An 18,908-nucleotide genomic window follows, 5' to 3' on the forward strand; every position below is an offset into this window, starting at 1 on the left:
ATGTCAATTATCCCCCAAATTAATCTTTAGTTTTCATGCAATTCCTATCAAAATACCAATGAGCTTTTTTGTATATGTGGACAGGAACCAAATTGCCCAATTCTCATCTGCCTTATTTTTTCTAGCCTCAGTGCCAATAAACTACCCACAGTTAGTACATCTTTTTTTCATTGGGTTTATTTAAAAAGAGATTTTTTTAAAAAACACCTAAGAAATGTATTTCTTTATAGAATATGTAATATTTCAATCAACATTGTTGGGGAGGGAAATAGAAATGGCCCAGAAATTATTTTTCTCAAATCAATAAATATGGAATCTTTATGTAAATATCTTAGCTATCAAACCTGTTTCTTTCCAGCTTATTTAGCCTATGAGTCTCTAGTAATCATGGTGCTTAAAATTATGTGAAATAATTAAGTGCAGAAAATGACTTAGACCTCTCTCAGTTTATATAAAATATCATAGTTTGGGTTTTCAATTTCTTAAGAATTTACTTTTTTCACTTTTAAGTTTATCATATCGGTTCTTTCTAAATAATACCCCACCCATTTTATGATATTGGGATTACTGGTTAGTATTTGAATATAATCAAGGGGCAGTCTTCATGGTACCACATGAATCTTAAAAATTTAGGTGAAAGGAAGTAATTTAAAAACATGCTTCAAGGTAATAAAATGTGCTTTGTATTCTTGAAAAAGTAAATTTCTGTGTTAACTCATGTGTAAACAATGATAACATCATTTAAAGTTCTTTTAACAGCATACATGCATTGCACATGTTTAGTTATAAGCATTTATATTTTTTAATGTGCTTCATTTTCAAACTGACATTTGAAGACCTCTGCTCTTTTCCCTTTCTTTGTACGATCACACCCGTAACAGACAATATAGTCATATTAGAAATTTGAAACAAACTAATCACAATACAAAGAACTCTTAGAAAGTACCATTTAATGAATTAAATTAAATAGGACCTAAATATTGGAAAGACATACTATGTTCAAGGATTAGAAGACTCAACATGGTAAAGACGTCAATGTCCCCCAAATTGATCTGTCTCATGCAATGCCATTCCTATCAAAATAACAAAGAAATTTTGTAGTCTGATCTGTAGACCAACTTGTAGGTAAGTGTAATCTAAAATTAGTAAGGTAGAACGTAGAATTTCTCAAACAATTTTGAAAAAAATAATGAAGTGGGAGAATAACTCTGCCTCATGCAGAGGCAGATGATATAGCTCCAGTAATTAAGGCAGTGTGAATCTGACAGAGGAGTCAAAACATAAAGACATTGGCCAGAATCACAATCTCAGATGTAAATCCACACAGATATGCCCAACTGAAATTCAACAAAGGTACAAAAGTTACTCAGTAGAAGAAAGGTTGTCTTCTCAGCAAGTGGTGTTGGAGTATTGTAAATCTATCAGCAATAAAAAAACTTCTCCTAAACATCATATCTTAAACAAAGATGAACTTAAAGTCACTTATAGATTTAAGTGTAAATATAAAAATATTTTTTAAATAGGAGAAGTATTCATCATTTAAGGCTCAGCGAAGAGTTCTTAGACCTGACACCGAAAGCACCCACCATATAGGAAAACATTCAATAAATTGGACTTTATAAAAATTAAAAGCTTTTGCTTTGGAATTACCCTACTAAGAGGATGGAAAGACAAGGTACAGAGCAAGAAAAAATGTTTGCAAACCACATATCTAACAAAGGATTCATATCTAGAATGTATAAAGGACACCCAAAACTCAGCAGTTTTTTTTTTTTGTTAAAAAGGTTCCAGGTAGAAAATAAGCAAAAGATATGAACAGATATAATCACTGAAGTGTATTCAGATGGCAAATGAGCATGAGAAAAGATGTTCAATGTCATTCGCCATTAGGCAATTCAAATTCAGACCACCATGATATATCTCTGCATGTTTAAAATGAAAATAAAAAGGAAAATAGGAAATTAATAACACTAAATGCCAAGGAAGATACAGAAAAACAGGATCACTCACATTGCTGGCAGATATGTAAAATGGTACAGAAGGTTTTGGCAGTTTCTTTAAAAACCTTAACAGGCATTTACCTTGCAATCCAGCCTCTTTACTCCTGGGTGTTAGTTCCAAATAAATGGCAGGTGGGGGGAAAGTACCATATTTTGCAGTGTATACTGCACACTAACATTTTTGTCCCAAACTTTCTGGGAACAAAATTTTCATTTTAATGTTTAAGTCAATTTTCTACTTATTTATATTTAGAAACAAAACCAATTACTGTATTCCAGGATATTATTTTGCATATAGATATCATTATTGCTTTCTAGAGTGACACTTCTTTTTATTTTTTTCAAATACATTTGTCTCTGCCTACCCCCCACCACTTTCTCTTGCCCCCTCCCTCCTTCCCTCCCTCAGCTCTTCCCCTTTGGTTTTGTCCATGAGTCCTTGCTATAGGTTCCTTGACTTTCCCCTTCCCTTCCTTTTCCCCACCCCCGCTTCCTCCTTCCCTCTTGTCTCTGTTGGTTTCTTTTCCTTTCAGTGTTGCTGGTCTTATTTTCCTTGCATCTTTGTATTGTTGGTTAGGTTCCACTTATAGGTGACATCATATGGTATTTGTCTTTTGCCCCCTGGTTTATTTCGCTTAGCATAATGCTCTCCAGTTCCATCCATGCTGTCTCGAAGTTTAGTAGTTCTTTTTTTCTTTCTGCTGCGTAGTATTCCATTGTGTATATGTACTATAATTTTTTGATCCAATCATCTACTGATGGGCATTTAGGTTGCTTCCAACACTTGGCTATTGTAAATTGTGCTGCTATGAACATTGGGGTGCATAGGTTCTTTTGAGTTGGTGTTTTGGTATTCTTAGGGTATAGTCCCAGCAGGGGAATCACTGGATCAAAAGGCAGTTCCATTTTCAGCTTTTTGAGGAAATTCCACACTGCTTTCCACAGTGGCTGCACCAGTCTGCGTTCCCACCAACAGTGCACTAGGGTTCCCTTTTCTCCACAGCCTCGCCAGCACCTGTTGTTTGTGGATCTGTTTATGATGGCCATTCTGACCGGTGTGAGGTTCTAATGTGTAAGCATCAATAAAAGAATTAAAAACATTTATATAGACACAGAATTAGTACTACCCATGTATAATGCACATCCTTATTTTCCCCTCAAAAATTTGGACAAAAAAGTGCATATTATACATGGAAAAATATGGTACACAATTGTTCTGCAGCTTTATTTTTAGTAACCTGAACCTGGAAATAACCAAAACGTCCTAAAATAAATTAATTATGAAACAATCTATATAGTACATCCATAACATGGAGTGCTACTTAGCAAGAAAAGTAAATATGCTATTGATACACCTAATGACTTGAATGGATCTCTAGGACATTATGCTAAGTGAGGAAAGTTAATCTCAAAAGGGCCACATGGTGAATGATTTCATGAATCTAACACTCTTGAAATGAGAAAATTATCAGGATGAAGAACAAGTTAGCAGGTGCTAGGCCGATAGAAGAGGCTGGTTGTCATGACTGTAAATGGATAATACAAGAAAGAGCTGTTTGGTGATGGAACGGTTCTGTATTGTGACTGAGGGTGTGGTCACACAGATCTACTGTATGATAAAATGGACAGAAATACATACACACATACCAATGGCAATTTCCTTATTTTGATATTGCATTATCGTTCTGATAAATGTAAATGTTGGAGGAGACTAAGTAGTCATCTTTATAATGTGGTTCTTAAGGGCTACCCAGTGTAGTTACTGAGAGAAGTGACTAAGGACCACTATAAGGAAAATAGTGACAAGGTCTGAATGAGAATTCACTGTGTTTGGGCTAAGATTTGTTTTATGTACCTTTCACTTATTCTAGCTATCTTAAGCATGTTTTCCTGCCTAGATTATAAAACCTTAAGGGAAGTATACATATTCTACTTTAAAGTGGAATGTATTATAGGGGCCAAATAAAGTTTAGTTACTGAAACTGAGAGATGATTAAAATACAGAGTGGGGAGCAAAAATAGTTGTTCATATAAAAGTAACACAATAATTAATAAATAATACAAGAATGAACTCTGTGTTTTGCATACTCAAACTGTCAACCTACTTTCGCCCCACGCTGTATAATTGAGAACAATCAGATCAATCAGTGTTTGGTAATTTAGATATTAACCAAGGCAAGTTTTTGGTATATTTGGAGATACAGATATTTTTAGAAACAAGAATTTCAGGGTTTTTCAAATTTGACCATGCATTAGAATCACCTATAAAACATAAGAGTACGGGGTCTTACTTGCAGAGTTTCTTATTTTCGGGGTTTATGTGTACTTGTATTTCTGAAGAGTTTCCATGTGATGCTGATGCTGATGCTGATGCTGCTGCTGATGCTGCTGCATTGTGGACCACACTTTACAAATCACTGATGAAGCTGTATAAATTTCTTGGTAAACAAGGGTTTATATCTCTGTGAAACTCACAGTACAGGAACTAAAGGGACTCATACTCTGGGCAGTATAGTACCCACAGCAAAGGAAGCCGATGCTAACATTCAGGCTTGGATCCATGCCAATCCTAAAACATTTTTCTTATTTTCGTTTGTGGAATTGTTCCGTATATGCATAATTAGACAACCATGCTAAAAAGAGCAAGTGAGATAAAGCATGAAGAAGAATATGTTAGATCTGTTTAGGATAATAGTAAGTTAAATACCAGTACCTAAAATTAAAAGTAGGTATCATATTTTATTTTATATATGAGGTCTGTCCAGAAGGTATCAAGCTATATAATATGAAAAATGGAGACATTTATTGAAGAAGGTACAAGATCCAAGATATAAGAAACATTGTACATAGGACAAAGATGCCTCAGTCCCCTTCAAAATAGGCTCCTTGGAACCTCACACAGTTCTCCCAATTGCTGTCAGCTGCACCCTGGTGTTTTCCTGAATCTCATCGATGGCCTGAAATCTCTTTCTTTTCAAAGATGATTTCAGTTCTGGGAAAAGCCAGAAGTCATAGGGTGCCAAACTGGGTTACAGGGGGGCTGAGACACCTGTGTGATTTGATATTTCACAAAAAACTGCACAAGACATGATGCATGAGCAACCACATTGTCGTGATGAAGCTGCCAGTCGCCAGTTGCCCAGAGCTGTGGCCTTCTGAATCATCTGAATTGTTTCCACAGAGGAATGTTCAAGCTTAACGTAAAATTTGATACAGATTTGTTACTCTACTTACTCAGTCATTTTAAATGCAACAGCCACACAGTACACATGCTCACTCAACAGCATCTACCCTTGGCACTGACTAGTACAGTGAAGTCATCATTGTTCACACATGTGCATTCCAGTCCACTCTCCTTGGCTACCAGGCTACATCGATGTTGTGTAATCTGTTCTTGTTATATTAACAATGGCAGGACTTTTTCTGGAAAGACGTCATACATTTGCAGGGGAATGATAGTATGATGATGATATTCTAAAATGTAGAATATATAATTTACTCTTAAAGTAAATATAATAGTTTGACTGAATGTGTCAGGGTTTTTTCTATTTTTATGTATAATTTATTTCTGTGCCAAGCAATTGAATAGTTGGCATAGAAAAATGAGTCTGTCACTTTAACAAATGGTACACTAAGAGCACTCAAATAATTTTAGCAGAGATTATTATAATTGCAAAAGGAATATTTTTCTAAAACATGTCACCAATGTTTCTTCAAATACTGTGTTTACCTGTTGCATTAAAAATAAAAATAAGGAAAAAGATAAAGGAGCCTTTAGAGGCAAAGAATGATTTACAAACATGTTGAATGACATGTTACAATTGTGTTCATTTAATACAAAACAAAGCATCTATTCAGAACCATTAAATGATTTATCAGTAACTCAATGTTGAAGAGAATGGTGTTTTAATAAATGTGATCTAAGAAATTGAAGAAAGAGTCATTTGTTAGTAGCAAAAAAAATTCGTCATAAGCTAAAATTGAAATTTAGTGTTTTAGGAGGATTGTTTGCTCCATTTTAAGAGCACTTTTTATTTTAGCAAGGACCTTGTCCCAAGGCATCAATACACATTCTGCCTTCACAGCTCAGCTGCCACATTCCTCTGCTTCTTCTCATATTCAGACTTTTGGCATCATCAATACATGACTTTTGATTGGCTCCCCCGAGTAAAAATTAAGTTTGGTAGACAGTGGCTACATAGTGAATACATAGATTATTCCTTACCGGATTTAGTGTTGCTGAGTGGGTAAAATAATGAAAGGCATTTAAAAGTCTGTTCTAGATCAGGATTTTTTGCTCTGTTCTTTTAGAAACGTGCATGGAAGTTACAGAAAATACTGTTAAGAGTTTTGTACTACAGAGATTTATGTTTAGAAGGCTTTGAGAGCAAGTGTTCTGTCCACTATGCTATTCTGGTTAGGATATTAATCAGAACACAGTTGAACATTATTTGAATTCACAGGACTTGCCATGCTGGAAGCACAGCCTTATATGTAGTGGCCATGGGCAGTCCTATTATGGGAAATCAACTTGAGAGAAAAGGCGGGTCACTTGCTTCTGCGCAGGTCCTGGAATTTGAAATATCCAGGGGCCTCTACAGAATCCTGGCATCAGTTACTATGTTGACTCACTCAGTGTTGGGATCACTCACTTTCCCCTTACAGGACTCAGATCTTGGAGGCAAATTAGCTTCAGAGAAAAACAAATAGAAAAAAACCAAAGTGTTACTTTTTAAAAGGCTGCTGCAGTTGATTGGTTTCTCATCATTCCTAAACCTACTGGAGCAATAAAGTTGGGAGAAATTCTACCAAGATTTTTATCGCTGCCTTGATACACACTTTTTATTTTCCAAATGCTTTGGTGGGAAGAAGTAGAGGACTGTTGTAAGTACAAATAACTAAATATGTTTTTTTTTTACAATGGCGTCACTTTTAGTTTGTGGCAAGCTCACTGATGAAGCAGGTTGATTTTAAATTATTATAGTAGTTTGTGAATAAATGTAAATGTTATATATATTGTGCACATATATATGGGCAGGTGTATGTGTTTGTCGCTGCAAAAACTTGTCACTAGAAATGAGGTAGAGTTTAAACTTGTCTTTGCAAATACAATCTAATACATCTTTCATATTTAAGAAACCACTAAAGTAATAGAATATGCATAACTGGCCTTGAGTATTTGTAACAAACCATTTTAATTGCTGTGAAATCGTTTGTGTACGTGAGTTATTATCTTGCTTATTTGATACTTCTGTATTTAGCAATGGTAACATGTGGGGTAGGGACCAGACAGACATTCTCAATGAACTGAGTGCTGCATGGGATTGACGTGTGGAGGCCCCAAGGTTTGAAAAATTCTATCTGCCATGTAATGGGGAAAAGTAAAATAAAATAATTGTGATGGACAAATGGGATTGAGAAAAGTATTGATAAATATTTAATTTAAAAGGTCCTTTCTCATATTACATTTATTTGGAAGTTCGCATCTGGAGCATATCATGAAAATTCTTTCAAGTAATGATAGGATCTATGCTGGCAAATGATTAGGCATTTTTGTTGAGAAAACAACGTCAAAACATGAGGGATTTCTAATCGTATTTCACAGTAAAGTCATGGTGTTATTTCATGACTGGATGTGACACAGTCATGTGTTTTAGAAAACCTTTTTAATTTGGCTTTTATTATCAAGCACAACTATTTTGTTTATTTTAAGGAAGTTGTGATGACTACTGAAAAAATCAAAAATTGACTATGACGCAACATTAAAAATAATATTGTAAAAATAACATGTGAGGAGTGCAGTGTGTCCCAAAGAGATGCATGGAGGAGATTATCTTTTCTTCCCCGCCTTTGACTTGTGTATTATAGTCAATTCTGAAATAGCTAGGACGGCAATGCCTATAATTAAGAATGAAAAAAAAAGTAAATCTCTCCAAATAAGTAACTGTGCAAAACTTCTGGAGAAAGTGTCACAACAGAAGTTTTGCTCCTGGGAAAAATTTGTGGGGGGGAAAAAATAACATTCTAAATTTGCTGATTCACATTAGATGTTACCTTGGTGAGCTTCAGAATTACTTTCTGATAGAAAAAAAACATTGCATTAACTAATCCTATAAAATACAGCATCATCTATTCTTTGCAATACAAACACACATATTGATCTATTGAGCAATCGATATATCTACAAAATTAAAACTATAAACCAGTGCACAGAAAAATTTTGGAAGAATAGCAGAGATGCATTTTTGAAATGAAGCAAAGCAAACCGACTCTCTGTTTCGTCATAGATAGTCGAATAACTTTAAGTTCTTAATTAGAATTTGAGGAAACCTACCCTTTTGGTGACAAGCACTGCAGAACTTTCCTAGAGGACATTTTAAAATTATCAGGTTATACTTACACTACATGAAAGTGGGTTTGTTAAAAAAATGAATATATTCACAAAGTATTATGACACATTAACTTTTACTGGTTGACAACATACTGCTATTTGAGTGTATTGACATTTGAGTCCAGTTTTTCCAATTGCCTTAGTGTGAAAACCTTAAGAGCACATATGGTTGGTATTTAACCAAACTAGTTACCAATTAACAGGGAGGATCATTGTATTAACACAAGAAATGTTTACGCTTAAAATTACTCAAATATTGCATTGCCAAGAATGACTTAAATTATTTATTGCAAATATACTTTTCTGTTGACTGTTTTAAATGATGCAAATTATCTTGAGGTCTAATAAAATAAAATCATCTTTCAGAATTTCATTTGCAGGGTCTTTTAATTATAGGCATTGCCCTCCTAGCTATTTCAGAATGACTATAGTACACAAGTCAAAGGTGGGGGAAAAAAAGATAGTTTTCTTCATCCACCTCTTTGGGACACACTGTACCCATCATACGTTATTGTTATATATTATTTTTAATGTGTCGCAGTCAATTTTTGAATTTTTCATTAGTCATCCTGACTCCCTTAAAATTAATTCTATGAAAAAGAGATTGTGTGCTGATCTAAATAGATAATATACTTTTTAATTTAAAAACAAGCTTTCTGGGCCTCTTACATGGCATAATATTATGGAAAATATAATAGAGAATGTCACGTAGCAGTTACTCTAAACTTAAAAAGAAGACTATGAAGTGTTTTGTGCAAATTTATATTAGGAAAAAGAAGGTGTTTGTCACTACTCCAGCAAGACAGAACTGAAACATTGATCTATAATTTGGACAGAGATATTAATATTAATACAGCTTCTTCTTTAGTCCTGAAGTATTCATTTGAAATCCGTGTAGTGGAAGACATTGGCTACATGTGAAACAAATTGTCAAGTTCTTAACCACTTGTGTGGTTTAATAAAAGAGATTATAATCTTCGTTGTCTTGGGAAAGTCAGGTGGTTCTTTCTTTTAATTCTATTTTATTATCTTTCATCGTGGCTTTATCACAAGAATAAAACAGAGTGATTTCCCAAACTTCCTTTCCCTTTCCACCTTCTATTGTAAGGTTTACCTAACTTATTAAAAATAATTTATCATATTTTTCATTAAACTATTCTATTGCAAATTCCAAAAAAAGTAACATGGTATTTTGGTGTGAATTCATATGTTTCTAGAAACGCATACATATCCACTTAAATCACAGAGTGCTATTACTTAAGAGATTTTGAAAATTAATTGGAAATTAACCTTTCCTTAAAGATCATTTTCTGTTCATTTATGTACCTTCTATTTTTAAACACACATCATATTTTAAAAGAAATGGATGAGTAAGACCGATGTATGTCTTCTGTCCAACAAAGCAGAAGTGAAGAGCCTCAAAATTTCAGCGTTAAAAATTTCATGGGAAAACATCTCTATATAAAGAGATTTGTTGTGGTTGAATCTTTCCGCAATTACATTTTAAAATAAAATTAATGCTAGTTCTATTTTCAAAATCATATATTCTCAAAGACGGGCTTTTATTTAATGCAGATTAGACCGTTGAAAGGATTTATAATGGTAGGAATTTGACATTCGTGCCTTTCATTCTGAAAAGATACATTGATTAAAGTGATGTCAAACACAGTTAATGGAGGCGGTGTAGTTATTTCAGATATACAGGGTATGTAATTTGACGGCAAGCCAAATCACAATGAGAGGAAATAATGATGACCTTGGTTTATTTTTATACAGTACATTCAGGTTTTGATTGGATTTGGAGGGTGGCAACGGTTTTCTTTCTCATAAAGTCCTGCTGTAGTCCTGGGAGATTTGTATTCTCTTATCAAGGCAGTTGGTTCATATTGGAACAGTTTTGGGGAAGGTCATGGACTGCAGTATGGGAAATGAGACGGCTTTTTTTATTAAATGCAGCCAACTTCCATAAGCAGAATTTCATGAAAATACTTCTCTTTGGGGAGGAAGCTCCATGCGGCAGACCGATCTTCGAACACAGACAGACAAGCAAATAAACACCTTGTGGTCTTTACCTTTTTCCTCATTTAAAAACATCTATTAATTAAACTTCCTTGGAGTTTCACTCCATACAATATTGACAGAGTAATATTAATAGCACATGTTTGGTGTTCTGAAGTTGAATCTTAATACAGACACTCATGTTAAATTGGCAAAGCTAGAGTATAGTTTTTTATTTTGCCAGTTTGGGAGGGGTTTGTCTACTTAAATCACAGGTAGAATTGTCCCTAAGATCTTTATCTTTATAAAATGTCAGGCTCCTCTAGTTGATATTAAAACAAACAAACAAACAAAAACCCACATGTCTTTCAGAGATCCTGCTGTATTTGTATCTTTGAAGGGGAGAGTACCCTTGCTCTTTGTGAATCCCTCATATGTGCACTATAGTTTGAAGATTAGCAGCTAAAATAATTTGATTTCCTTTTCTCTGAAAGTTGTGGTATAAAAAGCTTGTTTTCCCATTTATTACAGCATTTTTTAATTTTCCATGTGCCCTTTTAAAACCAGATGGCTCCTCTGCAGATTCTGAAACGCTTAACTCCCAGGCACATTTCTCTTTCCATATTCAAGATTACTGCCCTGAATATGGGTGTGGAGTCGGGGGAAGCCTTCGCTGCAGTGTTTAAAGGGTATCTTACATTTCTCGGCCGCAATTTTGATAGGCAGCAGGCAGAATGAGGATGCGGAGAGGAAAGAGATGGTTCTACTGGCTCATGCTTAAAAGAGTCTTAATCTTACGACCACACAACCTCCAGCTTGGGCACATGAACAAAACCAAAGGGCAGTAATTACTCTCTCCCGTAGCTCAAGTCTTCTACTTAGGCTGCCATTTTAACAGAGAATTTCCATTCGACTCTGTGCTCAATCTTTATGTTATTCCGACATCATTCATTCAACATACCTGGAAATTTTAATAGATGAAAGAATACACAGGGCAGTTTTCAGGGGTCCTAGAATGCCTACAGGGATTTTACATTGTATATATAATGATACTAAGCGCTGAAATAACAAGCGTTCTTAGCAATCTGGATTGAGTGTGGAGATCCATTTCTTCACAATCTTCTTTACTAACTTTTGCCTTCCGGTCACTGCGTCACGTTCGTTTTGTCATTAAGCACCTCAGTCTTCACTAAGGAAAGGTGGAGGACAATCCACAATTATCCTTTAACTGGAATGGAATTGTCATTTCTCTGTTATGCTGGTAAAATGCTGCCGTTGATTTTGTTGTTCGGAAGTCTTCCAGCACTACTAATTCAGCATATTGGTTTTAAGAAAATGGTTTTTCATAAGTTCTGATTGTTGGAAAATTGAGTTTTTTATACATCAATTTTGAAAGCTAAAATATATCTAGCGGTAGCTTAAAATATTCAGTCTCATGTTACCATTCAAGTAAAAGAATCTGAGGAGAAACTTTCTCTATTTTTATTTATTTGGGTTTTGTTTATTATTTTACTCATTTCAGTAGAAATGTTGTTTGTTTTAATGAATAGGGGAAGATGAAAATGCATTATGAAAGCCAATATGTATCTGTGTAATAAAGCCATAATGTAGATAGCAGAATGGGGTTCAAACAGGGTTAACACAATTTTAAAGAAACTTTTAAAAATCCGGTATTTGAATAGTCATGCTGTAGTTGATATTTAATAAAAACTCAGCCCATTCATGGGCATTACAACAATGAGGAATTTACATAGGCCAAAATACAATAACATGTAGTCTTTTGTCAGTTTATCTTCAGCTTTTAGATATACTTTGTCTCCACCATTATAAAAATAATTGACGCGTTAAAAAAGACCAGTATTAATCGAGCACAATGTGCATTCTGATGTCTCACATTATGCCCAATTATGGGCAAACAAAATGGGTGCCCTTTTAATGTTTTCACCATTTCCTTGGCTTTTGCTTTGTTTTGCTTTAAAATGCCCTTCCCCCTTCCACTCTGTTTTTGGCCAAGACTGTCATCGAATCAGGACTATAAAAGGGCATAAACATCAGTGGCTTTTTGCTCATTCTTGGCACCCATCTTTATTTGCACACAACTTGTCTGTTCCTTTATCAGATTACAGTAGCAATATTACCTTAGCCTGAGCCGAATGCTGACTTAAAGGGCACAGGAGTCAGCACGGTGTTACAGTGCAGATTTTAGCCTTGCAAACCGTGTGAGGTCATGCTGAAGGGAGAAGAGAAAAATCACAGAATCAGGACTGTCCAAGTATATTCATCAAGGGCGAATTGAGGATCTATACCGATGCTCAGGAGGGCAGTATTAGAAATAAACTGGTGACTAAGTGAGCAAAATGTTATCAAAATAGTTGAGGACCTGAGAAAATTATCTATGAAAGTGGTGAGTCCCAATGAGTGTAATGTCCTGGAAAATAATTAGGAAGGCAAAGGGAACAGTATCGAGAGATGCGAAAGAGTGTAACCAGATACAAGTAATGGCATGTAGGTGGTTAACCAAAAGAGCTTAGTGGGAGCTCAGACAGCTGAGGAATCCTGATTTAGTAGAGCCTGAAGGGCACGTCAGGAGCCATGGGAACAGCTGCTGAAGGGCTAGAAGATTCCTTTGGATTAGGTGTACACACCCCATCTCTAATGGGCTGTGTCAGAGAGCGCCACATGTTATCGCAGAGTTCACTTTGCTCAAGCCTATAGATTTTGCAGTGTTTTACCTTAAACGTCTGGAAATAGGCTTGCTCTCAAAAGAAATCCAAACATAGAAGTATCAAAAGAAATGACTCTGTAAAGTTTGTGTTGTGTGGATTTGTGTAACCATTGTTTAAATAAGGAAAAATTTGTGATTCACTCATTCATTCATTCATTCATTCATTCATGCAGCTAGTAAGTATTGAGTGCCTACTTTGTGCCAGGTACACTGGAGCTAATGTTTCAAACAAGGGACTTCATTGAGATTAGAATTTAGGAGAGAATACACACACACACACACACACACACACACAACCACACACATATACATACATATATAAATAAGTATATATATTTATTTTATTTATATTTATTTATATATTTACATAAATGTAATTGCATTCTTACATTCAGGACAAGGGCTATGGAATGAAGCACACATTGTTATAAGAATGTATAAGACTGAGACCTAGACTAGTATTAGGAATTGGGGGCGGGGAATTCCTAAGAAAATGGCATTCAAAATAAGACAAAGAAAAATGGGACTAGGAAATGTTACATTCAGAGGGAACAACATACGTGAAGGAGTGACGTGGTATGAAGAAAGAACTAAGAGAAGGTCAGTTTTCCTAGAGTACGGTCAGTGAGGGAAAGTTTGGAACAAGCATGCCACCGAAATGGGAGACCACAGTCCAATCATTCAGAACCTCAGAGATCATGGATATGATGTTCTGTTCTTTATGATGAGATCACTGGACAGCCTTTTAAGGGTTTTAGGTAGGGCAGTGATAAGAACATATTTGGGGGGGGTTTTTTTAAGACTATTACTCTGCTTTGTGAAGAACATAATAGGATCTGTTAAGGGTAGGTGAAGCACAGTCAGTCTGGTAGCTTCTCCGGGGCAAAAGAGGGTGGTGTTGACTAGAATGGTGACAGTCAAATTTGGGGAAAAATGGGTTTATTCAAGATTTAGTCATGACATAAAAGGAATAGGAATTGGTGTTGAGTTGGATACGGTGCCCTCCATGGAAGGATATGGTACCAATTTTTTATGAAGAGTGTGTGTACTGTGGATATGGGGATGTGAGGCCTTGAAATTAAGCCATTATTGGGGTCTTAAAATGTGAGCCATGGAGTGTAAGTGATACCAATTAGAAAAACCACAGAGCATGAGGAGAAGAAGGTCAGGAATTCAATAAGGAAGACAAAAGCACTCCAAAAATAAAAATCATGGAAGCAACGTCTAGATGGAATGATGAAATATGAAGGAAAATAATGTTTCTGTAATTATTCTGTAAATATTTCTTTCAGTCCTCGATTCAAGGACTTTATGAATGAGGATCTCACTTTCAGCACCAGGTGTCTTGGTTTCCACAGTCGCTGCCATCTATTTACCCATAATTTCCTCTCCCGTATTGTTATGTCTGTGAAATATCACCAAAATGTTGCCTTAGTAGAAAAGCTTCAATAAATATTTAAATTGTATAATGTATTCAGCTTTTCCTGTACTCCGCGCTTCCTAAAAATACCTTCTTCGGAAACCCCATTTCAACTGACTACTGTATAATGAAATGAGCCTTCAGTGTAAAACATTTATCATAGTCTGAATTTCAATTGCTCAGTCAGAGTTGTTAAGCAATGTGAAAAATCATCCTTTAGAGAATACAGAATTGCATAGATATGATAAGGTAAGTTTGCACTTTATTTAATGCTGTTTTAGTTAATATAGACACTTATTGGAGAAATGTCTAAAATTTCTTGAGAGCCATTAGTAAAATTGATTTTTTTAAATCTGGAAAAAAGATAAATTCTTAAAATACATTGACAATTCAGTTTAAATAAAACAGGAATTGTACTGAAGAGATAGAAGGTGCTTTAGTAATTGAAATTTAGTCATGGATGAGTGTAATGTACTCATCAGTTAGCTTTTGGGGAAGTAAGACTAGATATAATATTAATATAATATTAAACAACTTTTTTACTTTCAGGTTTTTACTTACTTGTAAATAAACATTGTCAAACACCTGCCGTGTTCTCTCTGCCTTTAATGAGATTACAACACTGTAAAGCAGAGGAAATATACACATACACATATACATATGAATGCAACTACTATAATATGTCAAGAGGGTTTAAACAGTGTGGTAGAAATGAACCACAAACGATTACTTATAGATGATGTGATTATGGAAGTTTCATTGAAGAGTCCACCTTTCTAAATAGGCCTTACTGCATGAGCATAGGCAGGGGTAAATGAGAGAAGAGTAGAAAGGGCAGCGATAGGTAGACAAGAATTAATGAGGCATTGGTCTATCCTGCCTCAACAGTTATTGACAGCACCTCGTATGTGTATAGCACTATTCCTGGTTCACCTAGTATTCAAAGATAATATATAGCATTTAGCAACCCTGTACTAAGTGTTGAGCATTTCTCTTAGAATATTATGTTTATTTCAGCTAATTCCACTCATAACTCTATGAGGTAAGGAGATATAATCGATGCATGTTTAACAGACGAGAATAGCAGAGTATCGTGAAGGTAAGTTGTTTATCTGAGGTAGCTCAGCTACTAAGTGTTGGAGGCAGGATTTGAATGGTGGCAGAGAGACCTGAGGATGCAAAGTTCTGAACCACTTAATCAGCTGCCACTTCCTCTCGGGTTCTGACAGAGAAGCAGGGTCTGTCAGAGGTCTGGAGAGAATAGAACACATGAAATGGAGGGAATCATAGCATCTTCTAACAGGAACTAAATATAGCAGGCGCTCAAATACTATCATTTCATTCGACGTCTTTTTGTGATAATGTTGATGAGCTGTCATAGGAACTTAACTCTCGTTTATATCAATTAGCCTATGGTAAAATTGGTTTCATTATATGTCATTTCCCTTAAAGGCACAGAACCTATCAGTGATGTTAAGTGAAGGCTTACGGTATCTTCCATTGAGAATGTTGTTTTTTTTAAATCAAAAACTGTGGTCTGTTTATCCACAGACTATAGAACCTGGCACATTATAATTTCTTAGATAAAAACTGATCTGCCCTGAATAACCCAGCACCCACCCTCTGGACCTCCTCAGGGAGCTATTGTGATTATATCCATTACAGCTCACTTGGTTCACTATTTTATTCCTATCTCAATCTTCTCATTTTGTGTACTTAAAAAGATCAAAGACCAGAATTAATACAGCCCTTGATCTGTTTGAAATCACCCACAACAAGCTTCCTCAGGGTGGCCTCACTCGGTGTCTTTCTGATTTCATTTCAGCTATGCACAGGACAAAACAGAGCTGAGAACTGGGCCCACACAAATCAGGTTTAGTACTGTGAACAAAATAATTGGCATAGATTAGTGTGACATTTAAGGATAATGATAAATACTATTCCGAGTAGTATTTAGCAAAACAGTTCGTTTAAATTTCAAATTACTATTGCTTTTGCTTTTTTACATAAGTAAACTACGTTTTCCTTTATCTGCACCACGTTAGTTGCCACAGTGTGGTTGTATACAGTTGCCTGTGTGTGTGTATGCTGTACACAGACTGTGAATACTAGGCTATGAAGTACATGGCTCCTTGGGAGTTAAGCAGTGCGCACCCTGCGCAGCAATGTCAACCTTGGATCCCCCGCATCTCTCATCAGAAATGATATGGAGACTTTCTCTGGCTTGGCAAGCAATCGTTTCCTGCTCTCATCGAGAGATATGGACACCTATCTATACATTAAAAGATAACAAGTCATATGTAGCATTGGAGCAGAATTGTGGTGTATGGCTGAGAGTGAGAGGCAGGGGGAAGTCAGAAATAGCCCCCTTCCAGATTCCAGAAAGTGTGATAACTTATTTTCACATAAAAACACTTATGATTATCATATGTTCCCATGGTACAGATTGTTTAGTATTATCCGATAACTGAATAACAAATACAAATATTACAATATTATAAATTTTAACTACTATTTTAAATACATCTTCTACTTCTTATTCTAAGGCCATTAATATTTGGCTTAGCTATATTCATAAATTATATGCACAATACATTTTCAGAGACCCAACATGTTGGTTTCTTATCAACTGATAGAAATTTGGTTCAACCAAATGTAGCATTGCTCTAGAATATTAAATACACAAACACACATTTTTTTAGTTTGCTGCTATAAATGACAATAAGGCATTATGACACATGAAATAGAGACCAGTTAGGATATGTTTTTTCATTTTAATCAATCTTGGATTCTCTTTATCCAGTTTTCCTAATGTGTGAAATTAGGTAAGACTGTGTGAGATACAGTGCTGTCTTAGAAAAAAAGTTTTTATAACCTAGTGTGGTGAATGGAATAAATTAGCTCAGTTTTTTCAATATTGCTTGTATGACTAGATCTCTCTCTCTCTCTCTGTCTCTCACAGACACACACACACACACACACAACCTAGAAATTAACTAGTTTGAATATAAAAGTATTTGGCTTTATTAATGTTTATAAAAATTCTAAATATTACTATTAAAATAAAACTAAAATCAATTTTTCCACATGAAAATATGAAGAATGCTACAGCATAGTTAGAAAAAGAGTGGGAAAAGTTTATTATATACAAACATCATTCCCCAATTATAGTAGGCAGTTGTAGTTTGATATTTTATTTATTTCTTAAGGAACTATTAGTCATTTAATTTTAATATTAAAAATTACAGGTAACTATATTAGTGGGGTTTGTTGATATTTTTAAGAAAATGTGATTATCATACTACAATAATAATATGATACATTACAACAGTACAACATTATGTTTCTATTCTTTATATCCATCAGTTGGACTAGATATTGAGGGTTTTTTTTTTCCTTAAAATGATATGCTTTCATTGTTTTCTATTAAAACCTCACCTGACTTAGTTCAAATGAAGTAAAGGATGTCGTGTCCTTAAAACCAGTTGAGAAAACTTCATCCTCTTCCTCGAATTTATAGCAGTGGTCAATATTAACTGTATTTTCTCCCCTCTTAAAAATGCTGTCTTTCTTTGAGATCTGTGCATTGCACTCCGCCAGTTTTGTTTCCATTTCTGTTGGGTGTTTCTGATCTGCTTTGCAGGCTGATTCTCTCTTCTCGGCCTTTAAATATTAGGGTTCCTCAGGGCTTAGTCCTAACTCGATTGTCTTCTTCCTCCGTAATCCCTTCCTTGGTCATTCCCCCCATGCCAATGCCTTTAGTAACACTCCTGTGCAGATAACCAACAAGTTATACCTCTAGCTCCCATTTCTCCAATGAATTTCAAACTGGGCCTGCAACTGCCTGGTTAGCATCTCTATTTGTATGTGACAATGTCACCTCCAGTCTAAGTGCCCCAAACCGAACTTTCCTTCCACCCAGCTGCCAAAATCTGAGCTTTTCTCATTGCTTCCTTTATCAGTTAATGATACCCCCATCCATCCCGTTTCACAAGTTAGAACATGTTTCATCCTTGAAACTCTTATCTCTTGAGCCCACTTATGTCTGAACCGTTGCCAATTACTGTAGGCTTTATCTCCCAGTATCTTTTGATCCAATCCTCTTCATCTCCTTTACCATTATTCTAGCCCAGTCTGCCTTTCTGACTAGCAGTACAGCATCAGTTCCCTTTCTGGTGTCTTAGCATACCATCTTCCAGTTCTCTCTAATTTATTTCCTACAGTTCATTCAGTTAGCTAAATTTGATGATATCAGCGCCCATTTAATCACTTTAATAGCTCCTCCTGGCTACCAGGAAAGCAAACCAAACCAAATGAGATCTCGACACTGTCTCCCTCTCCTTTCGCATCTCCCATAATGCTTCCCCTGCCTCA

General features: G+C 35.4%; 1 protein-coding gene across 2 annotated transcripts in view; it reads left to right on the forward strand.

Annotated features, from left to right (window-relative positions):
• The first annotated feature begins 6,612 nt into the window (after positions 1-6,612).
• Positions 6,613-18,908, forward strand: part of DMD (dystrophin) — a 1,878,371-nt gene continuing 1,866,075 nt past the window's right edge. For both annotated transcript variants that reach the window (XM_054566574.1, XM_054566573.1), the window contains exon 1: positions 6,613-6,884. In XM_054566574.1, coding sequence (XP_054422549.1) covers positions 6,854-6,884 — 31 coding nt within the window. In that variant the 5' untranslated portion in view covers positions 6,613-6,853. The remainder of the gene's footprint in view (positions 6,885-18,908) is intronic.

The sequence above is a fragment of the Pteronotus mesoamericanus genome, unplaced genomic scaffold, assembly GCF_021234165.1.
Source record: "Pteronotus mesoamericanus isolate MK-2021 breed Mesoamerican mustached bat unplaced genomic scaffold, CSHL_Meso_final contig_173, whole genome shotgun sequence".
NCBI lineage: Eukaryota > Metazoa > Chordata > Mammalia > Chiroptera > Mormoopidae > Pteronotus > Pteronotus mesoamericanus.